Source organism: Diplodia corticola, assembly GCF_001883845.1.
Source record: "Diplodia corticola strain CBS 112549 chromosome Unknown scaffold52, whole genome shotgun sequence".
NCBI classification, from domain to species: Eukaryota; Fungi; Ascomycota; class Dothideomycetes; order Botryosphaeriales; family Botryosphaeriaceae; genus Diplodia; species Diplodia corticola.
This window is the reverse complement of record NW_017971531.1, coordinates 81,504-102,726: the sequence shown is the minus strand read 5'-3', so window position 1 is coordinate 102,726 and position 21,223 is coordinate 81,504. Positions and strand designations below refer to the sequence as shown.

Here is a 21,223-nt window from a genome sequence, read left to right as displayed (position 1 = left end):
CTGCTCTCTCCTTCTCCACGCGCCCGTCACGTGCGGCCGTCTTTCCTTGCCCGTCTTGTTTCCGTTTCCGTTTCTCTTGAGCGCGTTCTGGTATCGCCGTTGTTCACTCTCTCCGCCTCCCCGATCCCTCTGCGCCCGCGCCCGCTTGGCGCCTCCACCCTAGAATGCGCCCGTCGACACTGAAGAAGCTCTCCGCCATCTGCATCGTGTCGGCCGCAGTCCCCGTAGCCTCCGCCCTCGCCGTCGCCAGAGATGCAACAGGCCTGCTCCGCCGGGCGGATGCGGCCGTCTGCGGCGGCGATTCCTCACTTTCGCAGTGCGGCAGCAACTTCCCCAGCGCCTTCTGCTGCCCCTCGAGCACCACCTGCACCGCCCTCAACGACGACAACGGCTCCGGCGGCGAGGCCACTTCTGTGATATGCTGTCCCGAGGGCCAGGACTGCAAGTTCATCCGGCCCATCACGTGCGACATCAACCAACAGAACGCCACTCTGCACCCTTCGAACGCCATCCACACGACGAACCTCACGGCAACCCTGGAAACGTGTGGATCGGAATGCTGCCCGCTGGGATACAAGTGTCAAAGCGGCCTCTGCGCCATGATCTCCGCCAGTGACACCAGTGGATCGTCGACCACTTCGGCCGCCCCCTCGACCACTTCCATTTCAACTCCGACCGGTGGATCCGTCACCTCTGGCTTGGGCCCCTCGGAAACCTCCACGACGGCCACCCCGTTGAGCGAAAAGCATGGAGGCGGCACTAACAAGGGTGCCATCGCCGGTGGAGTCATCGGTGGCATCGCCATCGGCGTCCTCCTCGCTGCCCTGGGCATATGGTGTTGGAAGAGGCGCCAGACTCAAGAAACGAAGTCTCGTTACAGCGGTGACTTCGGCCCTGTCTCCCGCACCGTCAGCGACCCAATCTACAACCCCGCGCTCGGTGCACGCACCGAGTTCCTGCGTCGTGATGCCGCTAGCCCACCAGGCAACGCGAGCATCGACCACACCCTTCTCGGATCACCCTTCTCTCCGATGAAGGAGATCAACAAGGTAGACGGCCTCGGGCGAAACGGCACAATGACTACCACGACCACGTCGCACTCGTCGGGAAGTGCGACGCCCCTCAACCCATATGGATACGCTCGTCCGAACGTCCCCAAGCGCAGCCCAAGCAAGCCGTACGGCAGTCTTACGTCCGGCCCTGGCGGCGGTATGGCCGCGGCTTCGCCAAAGTCTCCTCGCATCCGCGGCCTGTTCTCGCGGCCGTCAAAGTCCAACCTGAGCGAGCATCCGATGCCACCACCGCCACCAATGGCATCGGGCGCGGTCAGCCCCAGTGTATACACGCCGACGCCCGCGCCCCGTGGGCCCCAGAGACATCGAAGCAGCTCCACAGCTCGTCAACCAATGGGTCCGACACGCAATTTCAGCCTCGGTCCACGTCGCTCGCAAAGCTTGTCGGGCCATGTTGAGCTGAGCCGCGAGCGTCCACGGACAGGCTCTACGGAGACGATTGATGTGCTTATGACTGGCTCGAATCAGCCGAGCGGCATGGGTTTCCTGGCGCCGCCGCCGGGCATCCGCGTGCCTGGCGAGCGTCCGCTGACGAGCGATACCACGTTCACGCGGCTGATGGAGAATGCTGGCTATGGCCGAGAGACTCGCGACCACGTCAACGGGTGGGGTAACATGGGAGTGGCCGGCCACGCCGCGGATTCCCCAAGGAATAGGATATAGGTCCGGCAGGTGAGGTATTGTATGGCACTGAACGACTTTATGACTCAACCATGTATGGGCGGCATTCATTCACTCCTTTTAATCATGTGGGTACGGAACCTCGGGACGAGGCTATGAACATACTGGGCGGCTTTATGCTTTGGTTCTGGGAACCGGCAACGACTATTTTCACGACGTTCCTTCACTTCTTGTACGTTTTGTCAAAGCTTGATGCGTTTGACTTGCGGGTAATTCTCAAGAAAAGATTAGGGGCTAGGCTCTACTGGTAGAGTTGGTCTTGGTGTTTTAATGCAGCAAATCTAAAAACAAAAAAAACCAACGCCTTGATATGGCACTATCCTTTTTTCCGCGGAATTGACCATGCTCGGGGGTCACCAGCCCGTTACCATTGCCTCCGTCTCCTGATCCCCCCGACCCTCTCTGGTGTTGACCTCAACCAACGAAAGCGCCCGTCTCGATTACGATTAGCCTCTACGCAATAAGTACAAGGCATCAGCCACCTGAAAAGCTGCTCTCGTCCGGCCCTACTGTTTCAACGGCCCGCTGTATTTCAGCACACCTTCGGTCGGAAGCTTGTGCTTCGTCCCCCCCAGCCCTGGGCCATCCAAGAGCTTCTCGACGCGCTTCTCGAACGCCTCGATCATCAAGTTGGCCACCATGGGCGTCACTGCCGCCATCATGGTCCCGTAAAGTGGATTCGCAAAGGCGAACTCGATGACGAGCGACACTTGGGTCTGCTCCTCGGGCTGGCCAGACGCGGGCTTCTGCGGATCGATGGGGTTGACAGGTGCGCCGCCAGAACCCACGCCCGCACCCAGCTCGGTGGCGCCGCCTGCGGGCTGCGGCGGCTGGTAGGGGAAGGGGGTCACGGTCCAGCGCGTGAGCAGGTGGGTGAGGATCTCGCCCTGGCCGTCGGGCGGCGCGTTCTCGGCGGGCACGTCGTGGTGGGCGATCTGCTCGGGCAGCAGGCGGGTGCGCGAGCGGCCGCCGACGGCCTCGACGATCTCGCCGGGCACGCAGTAGATGCTCGAGGCGAAGGCCTCGCTGATGGCGCCCCAGCCGACGGCCAGCGTTGCCCTGGCGGGCCAGCGCTTGCCCGTGGCGGCGTCCGGGCGCGACCACTCGGTCACGTCGGAGCGCTGGCAATATGGCAGGAAGGAGTGGTACGACGAGACATCGGCGATGATGTTGTAGATGGCGGCGCTTGGGTAGGGCAGGGTGCGTGTCGCGGTGAGGTGTTGCGCCGCGGCGGCCGACGCACTGGAGCCGGAGCCGGAGCCGGAGCCACTGAGGGCGGCGAAAGGATTCGGGAGGAATGTTCTGGTCTGCTGCGCGGCGCGGCCAAGACGAGCGGGCCGGAGGCAAGCGGTGGTGATGCGCGCGGGCGCTGCGACCCGGAGAGCTTTCATGGTGATGGTGGTGGTGGAAGGATGCGAGTGCCGGCTGATAGAAGTCAATTGGCCTGCGACTACCTTTGGACAAGTGAGGGGAGGGCGTACAATGGCGGGTTAGCTGCTGCTCTTCATTATGTATCAGCACGCGTCGCAAGCGAGGGCGGTCCAATGGGGCGCAAGCGGTTTCTGAGCAGCGATGATGCTATGACTTGGACCCTGGGTGCCTGGGTGCCTGGGCGCCTGGGCGCTAGCCGGCTTATCGATAAGGCATGATTTTCTGTCCCCTCGACTCCCGCCCCACGCCGTGTATACACCACCACCGCCGCCGCCGCCGATCAGTATGGCCGACGAACCGAGCCCCTCGCCTCCTCCCCCTGCCGCGGACGCGTCCGCCAGCAGTGCTCTCCCGAGCAAGAAAACCCCAAAAAGCCAGCTCTCCAAGGGCATGGAGCACATCCGCTACGCCGTGACCGTCGATCCGGCTGCCTCGCCGCAGCCTTCGACCTACGGCGTGCCGAATTCGGTCATCGAACCCGTCCGCAAGCCCGCCTCCTCGCGCTCGCACGACCCGGCCAACAACCAGAAGCGCAGCGACCCATTCCAGTTTGGGTCGCGCTACCTGGAGGAGGGCGACGACATCTTCGAGTTCAACGCCTGGGACCACGTCGAGGTCGATGACGCCTACAAAGAATTCGCCGAGTGCCAGTACTCGCAGCAGCGCGAGAACCCCGTCTCCGACTTTGACAAGCGCCGCTTCAACATGGACCCGGCCAAGTGGTGGAACCTGTTTTACAAGAACAACCAGAGCAATTTCTTCAAGAACAGAAAGTGGCTTTTCCAGGAGTTCCCCGTGCTCGAGGCATTGACGAGGGCCGACAGCCCGCCGACCCTCATGCTGGAAACCGGCGCCGGCGCCGGAAACACGGCCTTTCCCATCTTGAAGCTGAACGAGAACCCCAACTTCAAGATCCACGCCTGCGACTTCTCCAAGACTGCGGTCGACGTCATGAGGAAGAACGAAGCCTACGATGATGGGGTGAAGATCCAGGCCGACGTATGGGACGTTGCTGGCGAAGGAGAGCAGAGCTTGCCCCCGGGCATCCAGGAAGGAACTGTTGACGTGGTCCTCATGGTCTTCATCTTTTCCGCCCTTGCTCCTTCGCAGTGGGCGCAGGCGGTACGGAACATCTACCGCGTCCTCAAGCCCGGTGGATACGTGCTCTTCCGCGACTATGGCCGTGGCGACCTGGCCCAGGTGCGCTTCAAGAAGGGCCGGTATCTGGATGAAAATTTCTACGTCAGGGGAGATGGTACTCGAGTGTACTTTTTCGAGAAGGAGGAGCTGCAGCAGGTCTGGGGCGGCAAACTCAAGACGCTCCTTGCAACAAGGCAAGCCAACGGCGGCGACGCTACGGAGCAGTTGGAGAAGCTGGAGCTCAACGATCAAGCCGAGGAGGCAGCCGCTGTCGAGGATGTCCCGGTGTTCGACATCGAATCTATCGGCGTGGATCGCCGCATGCTCGTCAACCGCCAACGCAGGCTCAAGATGTACAGGTGCTGGATGCAGGCAGTCTATCGCAAACCCGGAGGCAGCACGCCGACAATCCTCCGGCAACCTGTGAAGCCTGACGCGGGAGAGGATGTCGAATCTGCGACAACTGCATAGATCATCAGGCTCCGGGTTCTGTGACAAGAAGACCGGTTGCCGAGAGGCCATACAAAAAGAGCATGTACGGCGTTAGTGCATTTATACCCGATTTATGAACATCGTGCCATTTTAGGTTTGGGAATGGAGGGCGGTTTTTGGGTATTTCAAGCCTGCAGGGCTGCCTTGATTGACTACGTTGCATCTGTCCCCTTCTGTCGACATATTGCCTCTTCCCCCGAGCTGATGGCAGGACGCGGCTGGAGAGGTTGCGTCGTGGTGAGCCATTTCTTTGATCGTCCCGAGTCCTTGAATCATTGCGCTCTAGACTAGATTTTTCCGCACGCCTCTGGGCTTTCGGGGCCATATGTTTACCCGTCCGCTGCGTGCCGCGCATGCTTTTTGCAAGACATAGAAACGACGCACTCGTCCGTTGTGCAAATGGCCAGGTTGGAGCCAGACGTCTTCAGGGGCAAAGTTGTTTGCATTTGCCAGGGACGAAAGGTGGATATGGCGTAAAGGTGCTCTGTGTGATGGTGAGCCACCAAGCGTTGGCTGATAGCAAGCGAAGGACGATGCGTCGGGAGGTCTGGATTACATGGCTGATTTCGTCGGCCAGAGAAGGGTTATGTATTGATGCAGATGCATATGTACTGGCTCTACCTTGCGAATTCAACAACGCCCCGAGATTACCTTCCAATCTATGCTATGAGTATAGGAAACAGTGGGAGAGCCGTTTGCCATCGTGATAATGCGTCATCGCCATCTGTCTTTTCACGTCTCTCCGTCACTCTCCTCTACTCCTTCAACACGCCGCTCTCCACGGCTGCTTCCACGATATCCTCCTTCCTGATGCTGCTCCTCTCGCACATGCTCCTGAAAATACCGCCCTCTTTCTCCCACAGGCCCAACGGGGTGTCGAGCTCTGCGATCTGGCCCTGGTCCATGACGCAGATGCGGTCATAGCCGATGATGGTGCGCAGACGGTGGGCAATGCACAAAAGGGTCTTGCCGCGGAAGCCCTCAACGATGGTGCGCTGAATCTTGGCGTCCGTTTCCATGTCGACCGACGACGTTGCCTCGTCGCACACGATGATCTGCGCCCCGCGAACCAGAGCTCGCGCCAGCGCCATCAGCTGCCGCTGGCCCAGCGAAAAGTTGAGCCCTTCCTCGTCGACAGCGCTGTCGAGGTGGATCCGTTGCGTCTTGTCTTCCATCTTCGCCTCGGCACCCACCAGGTCGGCCTGGCGCAGCGCGCCCCAGAGCTCGAGATCGGTGTGCTCATTGAAGGGATCGAGGTTCGTACGGATCGTGCCACGGAAGAGGGTGGGGTCTTGTGGGATGATGGCGAGGCGGGAGCGCAGGTCCTTGAGGCCGATTGTGCTGATGTTGACGCCGTCGATGGAGATGGACCCGCCAGACAACTCGACCAAGCGGAAGAGAGTGCTCATGATGGAGGACTTGCCGGCCCCAGTACGGCCAACGACGCCGATGCGCTCGCCAGGGAGCACGTGCATATTCAGTCCCTGGAGAACCAGCGGGAGGCCATCGCGGTACCGCATCTGCACGTTGTTGAAGACGATCTCGCCTCGCTCGGGCCAAGTGGGCGCGACAGAGCCCAGGTGCAGGGGCGGCTCTTGCTCCAGCTGCGTGCCGTAGTGGTATATGCGTTCGGTCGAGTTCATGTTGTTCTCGACCTCAGCAAGCTGCCGCACCGTAAACTGAATCATCTGTACAATGGATAGGATGTACGAGAGAACGAGCCCAGCAATGCTCGGGTTGACGTCGAAGCGCTGCGTCACAACCAAGATACCGGTGACAAACACAAGCAGGTTGCCAATGGCATCAAGGCGGGTGCTAAGCCAGCGCTGGTTCGAGAAAGTCAAGTAGTAGGCCGAGTCCATGTTGTCGACGGCCTCTCTTATCAACTTGGAGAATCTCGACTGGAGACCGTACGCCCTTACCGTAGCAACACCCGAAACAGCCTCGGTGAAGCGTGAGAAGACGGTACTTCGCAACACAGACTCGTGACGCTTAATCTCGCGCGCCGAAGCGCGATAGTAGCTCGCAGAGAAGACAAAGAGCACGAAAAGCGGGCCGAGGGCAATGGCAAAGTAATGGAAGTATGCGATGATGAGGGCGAAGACGGAAGTGATCATGGCCATTGTGAGGAGAAACATGCGCATCGAGTCCGTGAGGGCATTATCCATGGTGTCGATGTCCTTGGAGAAACGGTTCGTGATACGTCCGAGGGGGGTGGTGTCGAAAAACGACATGGGCGCTCTGAGGACTCTGGTGATGGCCTGGTGCAACATGACCTTGGATCCTTTGGTGCCGAACACAGACAGGGCAACCGAGAAGACGAACATCAGCATCGCCTGCGTGAAACCCAAGGCGGCGTAAACACCAATCTGGAGGCTAGTCAGCACGGCCTCACATCTCTACGCCAACGGCAGACTTACGTAGGCCCCTTCCGAGTACCCGAACTTGTCGGACGTCCACCACGAGAGCCACAGGCTAGTAACAATATTGGCACCCTGCGACAGGATCAAGAGACCAAGGACCAGCGGCGCAATGAGGATGGAGCCAGACGCCTTGATGTATGCCGAGTAAACGCTCCAAGACACGCTTTTGACTGCCCTTTCTTCAGCCTGCATTAGGCCTTGAGCCGGCCTTTTGGGGGCCTTCTTTTTGACATCCTTCTTTTCTTCCTCGATCTCGTCTGCATCGTCGGGCTGCTCCCCCTTCTTGTCGTCATCTTCCACGGCAGTAGATGCCATGAGCTTTTGGAAATCCTCGTTGTGTGCCTTCAGATAGTCAAAGGTGCCGGCTGCAGAGATGCGGCCTTCGTGCATCACCATGATGCGGTCGCACCGGTGAAGAACATGCAACTGGTGGGTGGCCAGGACCCTGCATTTATTCTCCAGCAGGCCACAGATTGCGTTGTCCATGATGTGACGGCCGACGTGCGCATCGACAGCTGACAGAGGATCGTCCATGAGAATAATGTCCGCATTAAAGTAGATGGCACGCGCGATGTTGATCCTCTGCTTCTGGCCACCAGACACAGTGATGCCTCGTTCGCCGATTTCAGTGTGGTCTCCGTTCGGCAACATATCAAAGTCTGCCCGCAGCGCGCACGCGTCAACAACCCGGTCGTACCACTCCTGATCGAAGTCGGTCCCGAAGATGATATTTTCCCTGACGGTGGCGTTCTGAATCCAGGCGTATTGGGGACAGAAGGCCCGAGTCGATCCCAGCATAAGCTCTCCAGAGGTTCGGCGCATGTCTCCAGCAAGGGCCCCAAGCAGCGAACTCTTCCCGGACCCAACCGTTCCGATGACGGCAACGAGCTCGTTGCGAGCCACCGAGAAGTTCAATCCCTGAAGCTTGAACGGTTCTTTCTCCACAGGCGTGCTTGAGACACTCGGATCCGAGGCATCATGTGCGTCACCGCTCCTCCGGCTCTCCTTTGCAGCCTTCTTCTCTGCCTCCTTGGCCTCCCTCTTCTCCTGCTTGAGCTGCTTCTGGCCCTTGGGTCCCTTGCCTGGGATGTGATCAGGGTCTTGCGTAGGCGAGCGCTCCCACGTGAAATCGGCACTCTTGACAAGAACGGCTTCCTTCATGTCCTCCCTCCACTGGATAGCCTCGTCGGCTTCTTCGGCGAAGAGAAATTCCTGGATTCGCTTGATGGAGGAATACGCATCGATTGTCTGGCCCAGGACCAACGGAAGCAAGTTGAGGGGCAGACGGAGTGAGTTGAACAGGGCCAAAGAAGAGAAAATAGGGGCGGGGTCAAGGACGTGGTTCGACAGTGAATACGTGATGAACGACAGCATCGAGGCGAACACAGGCATCGACATCCCGACGGCGTTGATGCCGTTGCGAATGGCCAGGACTTTCTGGATCATCCGGATCTCCTTGTTCCTGATGGCGTCGATGCGTTCGAGGAAAGACGTCTCCCAGCCAAAGTACTTGACGAAGCGCACGGCCGAGAGAATCTCCTGGGTCAAGCTCACCCTCTGGTCGGTGATCTTGTTGATGCTGACCCTTCGTTTGAACAAGCTCTTGATTGACTTGCCAAGGAGCGGGAACGCAACCACCAAGAGCCCGAAGCCAGCGAGGGCACTGTAGGTCAGATTGTACAGAAGAAGGGCCAGAGTGATGAGGATGGAAACAGGAGAAGTCCAAATCATGTGGAAGAAGGCAGACGCCTGGTCGACGCGGTAAGTGTCGACAGACATCAGATTGATGATCCTGCCGTTGCCCCATCCCATTCCATCCCCAGCAACGCCTTTGATCGAGGCTGGGCTGGGCTTGGCACCGTGGTCCTTGCGGCCAAGCATCTTCCTATACCACTTTCGCTCTTCCTCGGACCCCGGTTTGATGTGCGGGGGCGGGGTGGCATCGAGAGGCTTGCCGCCAGCCTTTGCTCTGCCGGAGATGCGCAAGGCCTTGTCGAAGATGACGGAGATCAGGGCAGCCCTGGCTTCGCCGCCCACCATCATTCCCCGATACAGGAAGTGGTTGGTGCACAAGCTTTGGAGGATTTGCATACCCGTGATGCCGAACACGAGGCCAAGCCCGCGGCCAATCGAGGGCGCAGGGCTTCCTGCTCGCTGGGCGATGTAGGCCTCGGTAGCGAAGCTGATCAGGTAGCGTAGGGTAAAGGGCGAGAGGACCTGCACAATGCTGGCGATCAACTGGCAGACGCCGCCGAGCCAGAACTCGAACTTGAACGTTTCATACAGGGCGCCGGCCAGCGGGCGCGGGTCGCCACGAGCTCGGCGGCGGTCGAATGACTCGACGAGCTTGGCCGACAGAACTTCAGCAGTGCGGTCGGGGTTCACCAACCAGATGTCGTTCAGCTCGAGAGTCCTCTGGTAGCCGACCTGCAGCGCGAATCCATCAGCTCACGCAGCGGGCGTCGGGGAACGGGCGCTGCGGCTTACCGACATGAGCGGGGCCATCCACTGGAAGGTGAGCAGACTGAAGAAGCCGGCGCCATGTTCTCGCGAGACGTCACGCTCGGTGGGCACAGCTGGCTTGTTCCTCTTCTTCAGCGGGTTCGCCCTGTCGAGCCAGCCGGGGTGCTGGTCGGGCGCAGACGAGCTCTTTGCATCATTGACGTCGGCATCGTCGTCGCTGGCCGACGTGTTGGAGCTGTAGCTGGCTCTTTTCTCGATGCCAAGCGGAGCCGCCTTCTCGGGATCGAGGGAGCGCGGCGGGCCGGTGGCAGCAGGGGCGGCGTTAGGGCTGGCGGCAGGCGTGGCACTCTGGCGGCCGGCTTGCCCGTCCTTGTCTGCGACCATTTCTCCTCGGGCAGGGGCGGCGGGCGGAGAGGGAGGTCAGGCGAAAGGAGAGGCATGCCGCGGGCGGCGGGCGGCATTATGTGTGCCAGGTGGAGAGGCGGGCCTCGAGTGCATGGAGCTACGCCTAACGCCGGGCGGGCGTTCAGTGTGCCCATCCATGACGCCGCTATACAGGACGGACGGCACCAGGTACAGCCCATTGGTCAGCGCGGCCAATGCGACTTCTGACCTCAGGACTCCGGCCTCTCGCCCTCGCACTCGCCGACCGGCGAATCCGCTTATCAATCCATCTGTGCATCCTTCGGTCTCCACTTGCCCACCTTCCCGCCCGGGCTGCGCCAGCCCTGGGAATTCCCGAAGCCTGGCTGCCCCGGCCTGTGCGTACGGCGGTCCGGGCAAAGCAGCAACGGAAGAAGCAGAGGCGCACACCACGCCGGCTGGGGGCCCGGCCTTCTTGCTCGCTGCTGGTGGCTGCGTCCGTGGCCGACGGACGAGGAAAACAAAGGATCTGGGTCATCATGCTGACAGCCGGGGTGCCGAGTCCGTCGCTACTTATGCCGCTTGTTGCCCGGAGCTCGACCGGCAGCACGAACGCGGCTCAATCCTTGCCGTGCGACTGACCGCCGCGGGGAATCACACTCACTCACCACCCGGAGACTGCTCCGTCACCCGCAGACACCGTCAGCCCGTTCCTGGCTGCAATAACCCATCAGAGTATTTGGCGGGGCTGAAGCGGCCGCCATGGCGTATTTTGCAATTATGCGTGCATGTTATTCATCTATTGTGCTCTTCCGCCGTCCTTGGTGAGCCAGCCGCCTATGCATCGTGTATGCAGGGTATCAGAAACATGAAGTCGTCCAGAGCATGGAAAGAAATCCCGACCCTTGCTGTCTAGTTGTCCACGCCAATGTGCACGTTCTTCTCGCCCGCAGGAATCACCTGCTCCTCCTTCGCTCCCTTCAGCTGCGGCAGCTCCTCAATCGCCTCGCGAATGATGTTGAGAGATTGCTGAACCTGCTCCTCCGTGATGACCAGCGGCGGTGCGAGACGGATGATGTTCTGGTGAGTGGGCTTGGCCTGCTTCACGTTAGCGCACGCTTTGCCGTCGGGTTCCTCCGCCGAGCACTCACCAAGAGACCCTTCTCCTTGAACAGCATGCACAAGTCCCATGCGCTGTGTCCGTTCGTCTTGCTCTCGTCGATAATGATGGCATTGAGCAGACCCTTGCCGCGAACGAGGCTGATCATGGGGCTGTTGAGATTCCTCAGGCCCTCGCGGAAGATGTTGCCCAGCTTCTCGGCGCGCTCAACCATGTTCTCCTCCTGGATGATCTCCAGCGCCCTGATGGCCACGGCAGAGCCCAGCGGGTTGCCACCGTACGTCGAGCCGTGCGTGCCCGGCTCGATGGTGAGCATGACTTCCTTGGAGCCCAAGACGCACGACACCGGGTACATGCCGCCCGAAATGGCCTTGCCCAGAAGAACCAGGTCAGGCTTGATGCCGCTCCACTCGTGGCAGAGCATGCGACCAGTGCGAGCAATGCCCGTCTGGATCTCGTCGCAAATCAGCAGCACGTTGTGCTTCTCACACAAAGCCTTCACCTCGCGGAGATAGCTGTCGTCAGGAACGACAATACCCGCTTCGCCCTGGATCGGCTCGACAAGGAAGGCGGCCGTGTTCTTGCCGTGGGCCTCCAGCACCTTGCGGACGTCGTCGACGTTGTTGTAGCGGATGGGAGCCTTGGTAACCGGGTCCCAGCTGCCGATTCCGGGCAGGTAGGGGCCGTAGTTCTCGCGCGACTCCGGATCCGTCGACATGGTGATTGCCGCGAACTGCAGTCCCTAGTTAGCAGCGTTGCCCTCGCGCGAGCATGACGGCAGGCTTACCGTGCGGCCGTGGAAGTTCTCCTGCACGCTGAAGACGAGCGCCTCGTTCTCGGGAATGCCCTTGACCTTGTAGCCCCACTTGCGCGCGACCTTGACCGCAGTCTCGACCGCCTCGGCGCCAGTGTTCATGGGCAGGACCATGTCGAAGCCGAGCGTCTGCGTGATGTACTCGGCGAAGCGCGGGAACACATCGTTGTAGAACGCACGGCTGCTCAGAGTAAGCCGCGAAGCCTGCTCGGTGAGGGCCTTGACGAGCTCGGGGTGGCAGTGGCCCTGGTTCACTGCGCTGTATGCGGACAGGAAATCAAGGTAGTGCCTGGGCGGCGTCAGCGACGGGGCGCGAGAAGTCCAGGGCTGGATGCACTCACTTTCCCTCGGGATCCCACACGGAAACGCCCGACGCCTTGGAGAAGACGACGGGCAGCGGGTGGTAGTTGTGCGCGGCATGCTCGTGCTCGGCATGGATGGCGGCCGACGAGGAGGCGGCGTGGGCATTGAAGGGCTTCGCGGCGCCGCTGGAGGCGGAGCCGTTGCTGACTGCGGAGGGGGCCATGGCGGGCAGGCGGAAGGAGGGGGTGGTGGGTGAATGCAGAAAGAAGGCGCGGGGATGAAGCTGGAGTGCGGCACGCGGAGCGGTGCTGATATGCGATGGAGGAACGTGGGAAGCCGGGAGAAAAGGCGGGAGGGCCCCCTTTTAAGCGGCGGGCTCAGCGTGTCAGAGGAAAAAACCAGAAATTGGCTGGTGCCGTGACTACCCGGGGCGCCCGTCTATAACTGCGCATAGGGGAAACACACGGTGTTGAGCTTGCTCCAGCTCGAGACCTAAGGCTCACGCTCGCGTCGTCCTGCGCTTAGCGGCTACAATTACGTGCACGTATCAGCCCGGCTGCACAGGGGCCCCGACCGTGCTGGAGTGGCCCGCTTTGCGCGCCCGCCCATTGGCTGCCCGCGCCCCGCCCTCGGCCTTCTCCCCTCGGCTTGCCTCCAAGCAGCCGTAGCGCCTGCACCCTGGCTCCGATCGCCAGAGAGCCTCGAGAGGCTGAAAGCCCTCCCGCGCCTCATCATCATCAGACGGCCGCCAGACGTGCAGCCGGAGGCGGGCGAGCGCTCTTGTCTGCTGCGCCGCAATTGGCTGCCGCCCCTGCGTGCCGCGCCGTTGCACTGTTGACGGCGCCTGCGCTGCTCCGAACGCGGGCGGCGCTGCGACCGTTGGGCGAAACGTCACAGGCCCGCATGAGCCTGCCGCTTCCAGAAGGCGGCGCATGCTCTGGCTCCCCCATGTTGTCATCTGCACATCGACTCGGGCAGCCGTGTATCGTGAGCCGTGAGCCGTGAGCCGTGAGCCGTGGGACGTGGGACGTGGGCCGTGGGCCGTGAGCTGTGAGCCATGCCCGAGTCCAGGCGTGAGCGATGGGCAAGAACAAGTAGGTATCTAGGTAGCCGCCCGGCCCCGCATCGCTGATAGGCGAGATAAGGTATCTAGATATCTGCTAGTACCCCAGCCTTGCAACAGCAACATCTCCATCTCAGCCCAGAAAACCCCACGACTCACAAGGCTTCTTCTCCCGGTCCTACGCAATACGGTGCCTGTCTCACGTGCAGCGCGCTTTGACGCTACTGTGGCACCTTGATGACAGCACACCCAGTTCCATGCGATCCTACCTACACCGGCCCTGACCGCCCCCCAGGAGAGTCCCTGAACCTGTGGTTGCGCAATTGGCCGCACCCGCTCGCCAAGGGTCTGATGATGTGCGGTCGCAGGTAGTGCGGAACATACGGCTTATAGCCCGCGCCATTGGCTTCGAGAAGGGAAAAACGGGTTCTGCAAACGGGAGAGAGCGGCTCATGATGTCATCAAGCTCGGATGGGGGCACAATACTGACGGTGTCATGTTGGCACGAACAATTATTGCAACTCGCTGAGTGCTAAAGATACGATGTGCAAGAAGTGCTGCGCCCCGCGTTCGGAACGTCTCAGATGCAGATCCTTCGAGCAGCGTGTGTTGGTCTCAGCCCACGCCACCAATCACACAATCCCACAAGCTTCTGCCTGGAGCAAATGTGGGACAGGGTGGAGAGCATTCAGCTCTGCCGCCGCCGCCAGCGTGTATAAGAAAGGCGTCTGGTAGGTAGGTGGTAGTATGCACTGCTCCCCGCTGCCGCCGCCGTCCGATTGTCCGCTTCCCAAAACAGAAGGTGGCGGATCCGAACCAAGCCTGTTTATCTGTCCTCGTCGTCTCATCTCGTCTCCCGCCGCCATCTCTCTTGCAACATCGAACATGCCGGGCGACGATTCATTCTCCATCATTTCCCAGTCCGGTGGCGATCGGCTGTTTGATGAGTACCACTCTCAGACCGCGGCCAAGAAGATCGATTTGGACGTCCAGCTTGTTTCCGCCTTGCGCGCGCAGCATCCGCAGCTCATCGTCACAGCGGTTCCGGAGGGCAACTGCCCGCTGCTCCAATTCGCAGCCGCTGGGCACGCCACCGCAGAACTGGACCGTGAGTCTGAGCCTGTCATTCAATGGCGCGGAGTCAGCGGCGGCGGTCCTTCGTCGTCCGTTTCGATCGCACAGGCCAACTTTTTCGCCAAGTACCACTACAAGTGGGCAAACGAGGACTTCATCTTGTACGTCGTCCAGATCGGATACTCGAACATCCAGTATGTTCTGAAAGAGCCGGTCGGCCGGGAGACTCCTTCCTCCCCATCCTCCATCGTCGACGCCCTTCTCCGGGCAATTGGCACGTGGATGTCCCAGTCCAAGGCCATCTATGTCTATGATGCAGGCTGGAGCAGGAGCTCGGAGCTGTGGAAGCAGGTCCAGAAAGCAAGCTGGGACAAGGTCATTCTGGATCCAAGAACGAAGAAGTCGCTCAGAGACGTCTCCAGGAGATTTTTTGACAACAGGGATGTTTACGAGGACTACGGCATCGCATGGAAGGTAACCACGCTGCGCATACCAGAGTAGGCTTGCCCGTATGCTGATACCACACAGCGAGGCTTGATATTCTACGGCCCTGCGGGCAACGGCAAAACCATTTCGATCAAAGCCATGATGCATGAGCTTTCCGAACGCAATCCGTCCATCCCGACGCTTTATGTCAAAAACGCGCCATACACGTGGATGCTTGGCGATGTGTTCCGGCTGGCAAGGCAGATGAGCCCGTGCCTTCTCGTTCTCGAGGACATCGATACAGTCGTCACCGACCAAAGCCGAAGCTACTTTTTCAATGAAGTCGACGGACTCGCCTCGAACGACGGCATCCTCATGATTGCCAGCACCAACCACCGTAAGTTGAAGCAGGTGGTATGCGGAGAAAGCCTTGAGCGCGACGATTCTAACTTGACCAGTGGACAAGCTCGACCCCGGCCTCACCAAGCGGCCGAGTAGGTTCGATCGCAAGTACCTTTTTCCGCTGCCATCGAGAGTAAGTTCAGCGCCGAGGGAGCCGGAACGGCTTACTGATGTCGTGCGCAGGATGAGAGAGTGCTCTACTGCCAATACTGGCGGGATAAGCTCAAGTGCAAAAAGAACATCGACTTCCCCGAGAAGCTCTGCCCGGCCATTGCCGACATCACGGACGAATTCAGCTTCGCGTTCCTGCAAGAGGCGTTCGTGGCAATGCTCCTGCAGCTGGCGCACTCGGGAGAAGATAGCGAGTCATCCGACTCAGAGGACGAGGGCGACGGCTCGCCGCTGGATAGATACGAGCTCTGGCGTGTCATCAAGAAACAAATCAAGATCCTCCGGGGGCAGATGGACAGCACTGAGCCAGCTGTACCCGAGGCATGTGAAACGGGCTCTGGGGGAGTGTTCGCATCGGCGTACGAGGAGAGACTTCCGCTTCGCGAGCGAGCGGAGCTTAGCAGCGGCTCAAGTGCACGACTGGATGCGCTGTCGGGGCTGCCTGGCGTGGGGCAACGCGGGCTGGGCGAGGCTGCGATATCGGACCTGCACTCTTGTGCCGGATGGAGCACTGGGGCGTAAGGGCGGGTGGTGGTGGTCAGGTGGGCTGTGCCGGGGCGGCGACGCGGGGCGGCGACGCGGGACGGCGACGTGGGACGGCGACGTGGGACGGCGACGTGGAACGGCGGTGCGGGGAAGGTGGACGGTTTCCACGGGCGTTCTAGCGAGGTTCTGCGGCCAAAAACCCACAGGCAAATGCGCCTTGCGTGGGCGCATCCGCGCCGACGGCCGACGGCCGCTCGCCCTGCACGCCTTCACCGGTGAGCGTGTGGGGATGCGGGAAAGCCGATCTGGTGCGCCGAGGCAGCCACGATGCACGCCCACTGCCTCGTCCGCCCTGCAACGTGATAAGCGCGCCCGTTCCGACTGGCACGCCTCTGCGCGGAGGCCGCCGAGCAGGCAGCCACCAGAGCCGCATCGCCGCTGCCTTGCCGTCCAGCCTTGCACACCGCGCCCTCCTATATCAATGCCCGGCCTCACGGCCTCAGTTGCCCTTGTCTTTTGCGCCTGATCTGCTTCCCGCCGCCTCCTGCGCATCAATCCCACCCCTCGACTGTGCAAACACTGCCTGTATGTTAATCAAGCGTCAAGTGTCAAGTGTCGTCGGCAGCTGAGCCTGGGCTGACGCAGTGAAGGCCTGCCTGTGCTGTTTAGATGTCCGCCAGACGCCGGTCCCGCGTGCCTGACTTCGCCGTCGACAACGAGCTGCCTGACTTCGCTTCCAATTGGGGCAGCCACCTCGCCCTCGGTGGCGATGCTGGGTTCCACCATGGACTCCTCGGCATGGGCAATCAGTTCGGCGACCAGCCTGATCTGATACCGCCTGCTGGTGCGCCCGACTTCAGCCTTCTCCACGATGCCTCCCCGACCTCGCCCTCGGTTCACCTGCAGCCATGCTTTGACGTCGACACGCCCGCCTACGCCGGCCTGTCTGCCCTCTCCCAGGGCCTGCGGGAGTGGGACAATGCTGCCTTCGACTCTGCTGACGTGAGCCCCACCATGGATCTTCTCCCGGACGACCTCATGGCTTCCTGCAACAAGGTCGACTCCGAGCCTTTCAACCCTCTCTTGCTGGCCGGCCCTGGTGGCGTCGCTCTCGCCGACAACGCTTTCTCCGAGCCTTCCTCCTCCCACAGCTCTGTCGGCAGCATCCCGATCCCTCAACCCAGCGGCCAGGCTTTCTCCGAATATTCATTCTGCTCCGAGCCCAGTCTGGCCTATACTGGATCGTCGTTCAGCTCGGACAGAAGCTTCGACGTCTTGTACGCTGCGCACAAGCAGAGCCAACACCTGGCGCCGCCTCAGCAGAATGCTCTGCCAACTACCCTCCAACCGCATTTCTCTAGCTGGAAGTCCCCGCCCCAGCCACCTAGACCAACACATGCGCAAGGAGCGCGGCGCCTAACTGTCGACCAGGCCAGACGGGCCACCCCCTCGAGCATTAGCCCCAACACTGGGAGAAACCCGCTCAGTTTCATCCACTTCCGGCCCGGCGGAGAGCCAGGCCAACTCCTCATCCATGGCGCCGAGCATCCCATCAACGCAAAGAAGCCGAGGGGTCGGAAAAACCCACTTACCCCGACTCAGAAGAAGAACGCAGCCCTCATGCGCCGAGTCAAGGCCTGCGAAAGCTGCAGGCAGCGGAAAGAAAAGGTGAGATACTTGGCTTCCTGAAGGAGTAGGGCACCGGACCGGGCAAGACTCGGCAAGCCCTTTATCCTGTTTACTTTGGACTTTTGGAATCATTCCTGACGCATCCTGCCTCCTGACAGTGCGATCCCGGCATTCCGTGCAAAGCATGTATTGAGCACTTCCGCACCGATCTCGTGCGGCAACCTTGCCGTGGCAAGACGTTGGAGGTTTTAACATCGTCCATGCTCTCCGGTGGGTCTCGCGCTTCATCATCACCTCCAAAGTGTGCGACGGCGGCGGGGCCAGAGATGGAGGCAAGAAGAGAAAATGGGGAGCTTCGTGCGCACCAAGTACCGCTTGCATCTTGACGTCCCTCGGCACTTTCTTCGTGCGTATTGGAACGTGCAAATGTCACGACCCACTGGTCACACTTGCCCAAGCGTGACAGCACACCGAAGGGCCGGATCATCGCCTGTAAGCGTGAGATGCTGACAGATTGCCCGAAACAATAGATGAACTGGGCTGGTGTCCTATGGAACGAACACTTGATGCCTACTTGGGTCCTGGAGCATACAAAATTTCATCCGAAGTTTCATTTGTCAATCTCATGCTCGGATTTGGGCCTCCGTTGCTTCGGGAAGTCCGGAGGGTCATTCCCCATCAACCCAGCCAGCTGTGGCACAGCCATGTCGTGTATGAGTGGCCGACCAGCGCCAATGAGGCTGGGTTGAGTGGCATTCCCCGCCAAGACTACCACAGGGTTTTTCCAGCCATCCTCGCTGACACAGCCGACCTTCGCCATGAACTTGATGAACACCTGTTGAAGCTGGTGAACGGGGATCAATATTTTCGCGAGTTTCCCGTATTCCGCTCACCCTTCGAAGTCCTCAAGTATGTGTACATGTTCTACCGGGATCTCTCAAACGTATGTTTTCCCCCGTACTTCTTCATTTCATTCGGCGCGAACCGCTCATCCACCCCTCTACCAGGCAACCCACAGGCATCTTCTCTGCACTGCCCTTAAGCTCCTGGTTCTTGTCCATATCAGCGATAATACGAGGCTGGATCCGTCTGTGCCACTCTTTTTCACCTTTTCCCGCGATGCTGGTGACGTTCGAACCACGACGCCGTGCTTCATTCGAGGCCAGCTGGGTGCTGTTGTCCCGCATCTCGCCCAAGACCTGCTTCGTGAGGCGCTAAACCGTCTGGAAGAGATTTGCCTCGCTCGCCGCTGTACCGACTGGCCGGTCGTCCTTGCAACACTTGTGACTCTCTGTATGGCTGTGGAGACCGCTCAATACCACGCTGCAAAAGCGCCTTATCACGCACATTTTGACGCTTCGACCCCGGACTGCAACAACTCCAACACCGGAATGGCCATTCCCACGAAGCCTAAACTGGCTGTCTATGGACCCGAGAAGCCGACCCATCCCACCTCTCCTGGCATTTCGTTTTCGTCCACCTCTCTCGATGATTGTGGCGACAATGATGAACCGGCATCACTACTATCGACCATCAATGAGGAGGCCGTTGACCGCCTCATCTCTTTCTACCGCATTTGCTACCGTGGATGCCACGGCACACGATTGCAGGAACAGGACCCTGCGTCTGCGTCTCCGAAGCGCCGAAGGCAAGACTCTGACCAGGACGCCGTCTCTGCATGCTTCGTCACTTCATTGAAGGCCTCGCTGAGAAACGCGAAGACTTATTTGGTCCAACGAAAAAGCACGAGTCAATATGCACTCAAGGTGATGGGAATGAGATTTGCAACGGGACCATCAGGGCGTAGTCATGCACAGCAAGGAGCAGACTCGAAGGACATGTCAGTCTTCTTTGATAGGCTTCTGGCGAAGTTGTTTCTAGCTTGAGTCTCGATGTTCAGGTTTCTTTTGGCGCTATGTATATGCTTGGCTACCTCTACCCTGTCCATACAGCTTGCTGAGATGTATATCCCTGGAGCTCGTTTTGCATATCCTTTCCCTTTTCTATTTTGGCCGGAATTTTTGGAGAGGGATGATGACTTGATGATCTGCCCATTCACATCTCTCATCTGGCGGCTTGAGTTGGCATCTTCATTGGGCTTGCTGCTCTTCTCTTCTGCTTTCGCCTCTGTATATTACACGAATACCCTAGATTGGTAGAAATTGCCTTACGTTCTCCCTTGCCCTTCTTGTTTACTGTGGAAAATACTTGTTGCCAGACTCAGAATAGATAGCTAAATAGCTTCGAGGCCTTTTCAACTAAATCATCACACGAATGATCACACAAGCCATTCGGAGAGGCTGCCGGTACCAGGGACTTCCCACCCGACAGTTTGATCTTAGAGAACCTCAATAGTGTCGTCTAGCACCGAGGTGTTGCAGGCGTTCGGCCTGCTGACCAGTGGTAAGCCTCGTGCGGATCACTGTCAGAGCAGTGCTTGAATCCAAAGGCCCCAGCCTCAGCTTTTTGTCGGTGCCTTGGATCAGACTATGGCTCTGCTCACGCTCTTGACGGCTTCGTTCGGGTCGGCAGAAAGTGCTGCAGCGCTGTATATGTCAAGGCTGCAGATCCACTGCTGCCTTATTGTTCAACCTCGCCCCTCGCTTTGCACCGAATAGAGAGGAGCCTAGGTACTCTCTGACTCGAGCTTCAATCCGCCGGGTATATCCACAGTCCCTTCCCCTCCTCTTGTTCCCAAGGCTAAAAAAAAAGTAAGACCATAACCGCCAGCTCCTCTAGCGTCCGCTCAATCCTCAGCAACGGCAAACTCGACGCGAATCCACAAGCTACACCCCACGCAGCCCACCAGCACCTCCCCAACCCCGGTTCCCGCAGCGGCGGCAGCCTGTTCCAACGCCGTCTCATCCACAACGAAACCCTTGTCCTCTCCGCACCTGCAGCCACGCCACCACCGGCCGCCGCCACCACCTCCGCCCTCGGCACCCTCATCGTTCCCATCCCCGTCCCCGTCCCCGTCCCCGTCCCCGTCGTACGCCAGGTCGTCCAGATCCACCGCCTCGAGGCCGAGCCGCCACTGCTCCTGCTCCTCCTCCTCCGCCCCTTCTTCTTCTCCTCCTCCTCCGTCTCCATCCGCCCCCGCTGCCGTCGCCCTGAAGCCGGGCTTGGACCTCAGCCGCAGCGACCGGTCGTGCGCCGCGCGCGCGGCGGGATCGAGCAGCGTCCTGTACGCGAGCGTGACGTCGTCGACGGTGTAGCCCCTGCCCTTGCCGCCCTGCTGCTGCTGCTGCTGCTGCTGCTGCTGTCGCCGCCGGGGATTTTGGCCGCTCGGCGGGGCGCCGTGCTGGGGCGACGATGATGATGACGATGGGGATGAGGCAGGCTGCTTGTCCGGGTGGTGCGTGAGAAGTGCGCGGCGGTACGCGGCCTTGACGGTCGAGGCGGAGAGGGTGGTCGGTGTGGAGGAGAAGGACGACGACGAATGCGCAAAGGGCGCGGGGAGGGACAGGATGCGGTAGGCGTTGAAGGAGGGCGGGAGGGGGACATGTGCCGCCCCGGGCGCTGCGGTGGCGGAGGGCATGGGCCGATTGTACGGTGGGTTGGCTTATGGCGTGTGCCTTGCCAGCGAGAGGCTGCCGGTGTTTGCGGCGGACGTTTGGCGTGGGAGAAATGCCGGGAGGCGGCTAGAAAGAGTCGATGGCGGGGAACGGG

The 21,223-nt window shown here is 60.2% G+C and overlaps 8 protein-coding genes across 8 annotated transcripts; 4 read left to right on the top strand and 4 right to left on the bottom strand.

Annotated features, from left to right (window-relative positions):
• Window positions 1–164: 164 nt before the first annotated feature.
• BKCO1_5200036 (gpi transamidase component pig-s) lies at window positions 165–1,736 on the top strand (the record flags this gene model as incomplete). The annotated part of the gene is made up of 1 exon (XM_020277050.1): window positions 165–1,736. The coding sequence occupies one exon, from the start codon at window positions 165–167 to the stop codon at window positions 1,734–1,736; it is 1,572 nt and encodes a 523-aa protein (XP_020127324.1).
• A 524-nt stretch (window positions 1,737–2,260) lies between these two features.
• BKCO1_5200035 (cyclase dehydrase family protein) lies at window positions 2,261–3,145 on the bottom strand (the record flags this gene model as incomplete). Its single annotated transcript, XM_020277049.1, has 1 exon — window positions 2,261–3,145. The coding sequence occupies one exon, from the start codon at window positions 3,143–3,145 to the stop codon at window positions 2,261–2,263; it is 885 nt and encodes a 294-aa protein (XP_020127321.1).
• Window positions 3,146–3,470: 325 nt separating this feature from the next.
• On the top strand, window positions 3,471–4,796 carry BKCO1_5200034 (actin binding protein; the record flags this gene model as incomplete). Its single annotated transcript, XM_020277048.1, has 1 exon — window positions 3,471–4,796. One exon carries the CDS (start codon window positions 3,471–3,473, stop codon window positions 4,794–4,796), a length of 1,326 nt encoding a protein of 441 aa, XP_020127322.1.
• A 776-nt stretch (window positions 4,797–5,572) lies between these two features.
• Window positions 5,573–10,087, bottom strand: BKCO1_5200033 (abc transporter; the record flags this gene model as incomplete). The annotated part of the gene is made up of 3 exons (XM_020277047.1): window positions 5,573–7,186; window positions 7,238–9,667; window positions 9,728–10,087. The coding sequence occupies 3 exons, from the start codon at window positions 10,085–10,087 to the stop codon at window positions 5,573–5,575; spliced, it is 4,404 nt and encodes a 1,467-aa protein (XP_020127320.1).
• Window positions 10,088–10,978: 891 nt separating this feature from the next.
• On the bottom strand, window positions 10,979–12,526 carry BKCO1_5200032 (ornithine aminotransferase; the record flags this gene model as incomplete). Its single annotated transcript, XM_020277046.1, has 4 exons — window positions 10,979–11,164; window positions 11,218–11,919; window positions 11,974–12,289; window positions 12,342–12,526. The coding sequence occupies 4 exons, from the start codon at window positions 12,524–12,526 to the stop codon at window positions 10,979–10,981; spliced, it is 1,389 nt and encodes a 462-aa protein (XP_020127357.1).
• A 1,725-nt stretch (window positions 12,527–14,251) lies between these two features.
• On the top strand, window positions 14,252–15,961 carry BKCO1_5200031 (p-loop containing nucleoside triphosphate hydrolase protein; the record flags this gene model as incomplete). Its single annotated transcript, XM_020277045.1, has 4 exons — window positions 14,252–14,914; window positions 14,969–15,263; window positions 15,325–15,401; window positions 15,452–15,961. The coding sequence occupies 4 exons, from the start codon at window positions 14,252–14,254 to the stop codon at window positions 15,959–15,961; spliced, it is 1,545 nt and encodes a 514-aa protein (XP_020127318.1).
• Window positions 15,962–16,594: 633 nt separating this feature from the next.
• On the top strand, window positions 16,595–19,440 carry BKCO1_5200030 (c6 finger domain-containing protein; the record flags this gene model as incomplete). Its single annotated transcript, XM_020277044.1, has 4 exons — window positions 16,595–17,593; window positions 17,713–17,824; window positions 18,085–18,497; window positions 18,562–19,440. 4 exons carry the CDS (start codon window positions 16,595–16,597, stop codon window positions 19,438–19,440), a joined length of 2,403 nt encoding a protein of 800 aa, XP_020127319.1.
• An 860-nt stretch (window positions 19,441–20,300) lies between these two features.
• Window positions 20,301–21,092, bottom strand: BKCO1_5200029 (uncharacterized protein; the record flags this gene model as incomplete). Its single annotated transcript, XM_020277042.1, has 1 exon — window positions 20,301–21,092. One exon carries the CDS (start codon window positions 21,090–21,092, stop codon window positions 20,301–20,303), a length of 792 nt encoding a protein of 263 aa, XP_020127367.1.
• Window positions 21,093–21,223: the final 131 nt, after the last annotated feature.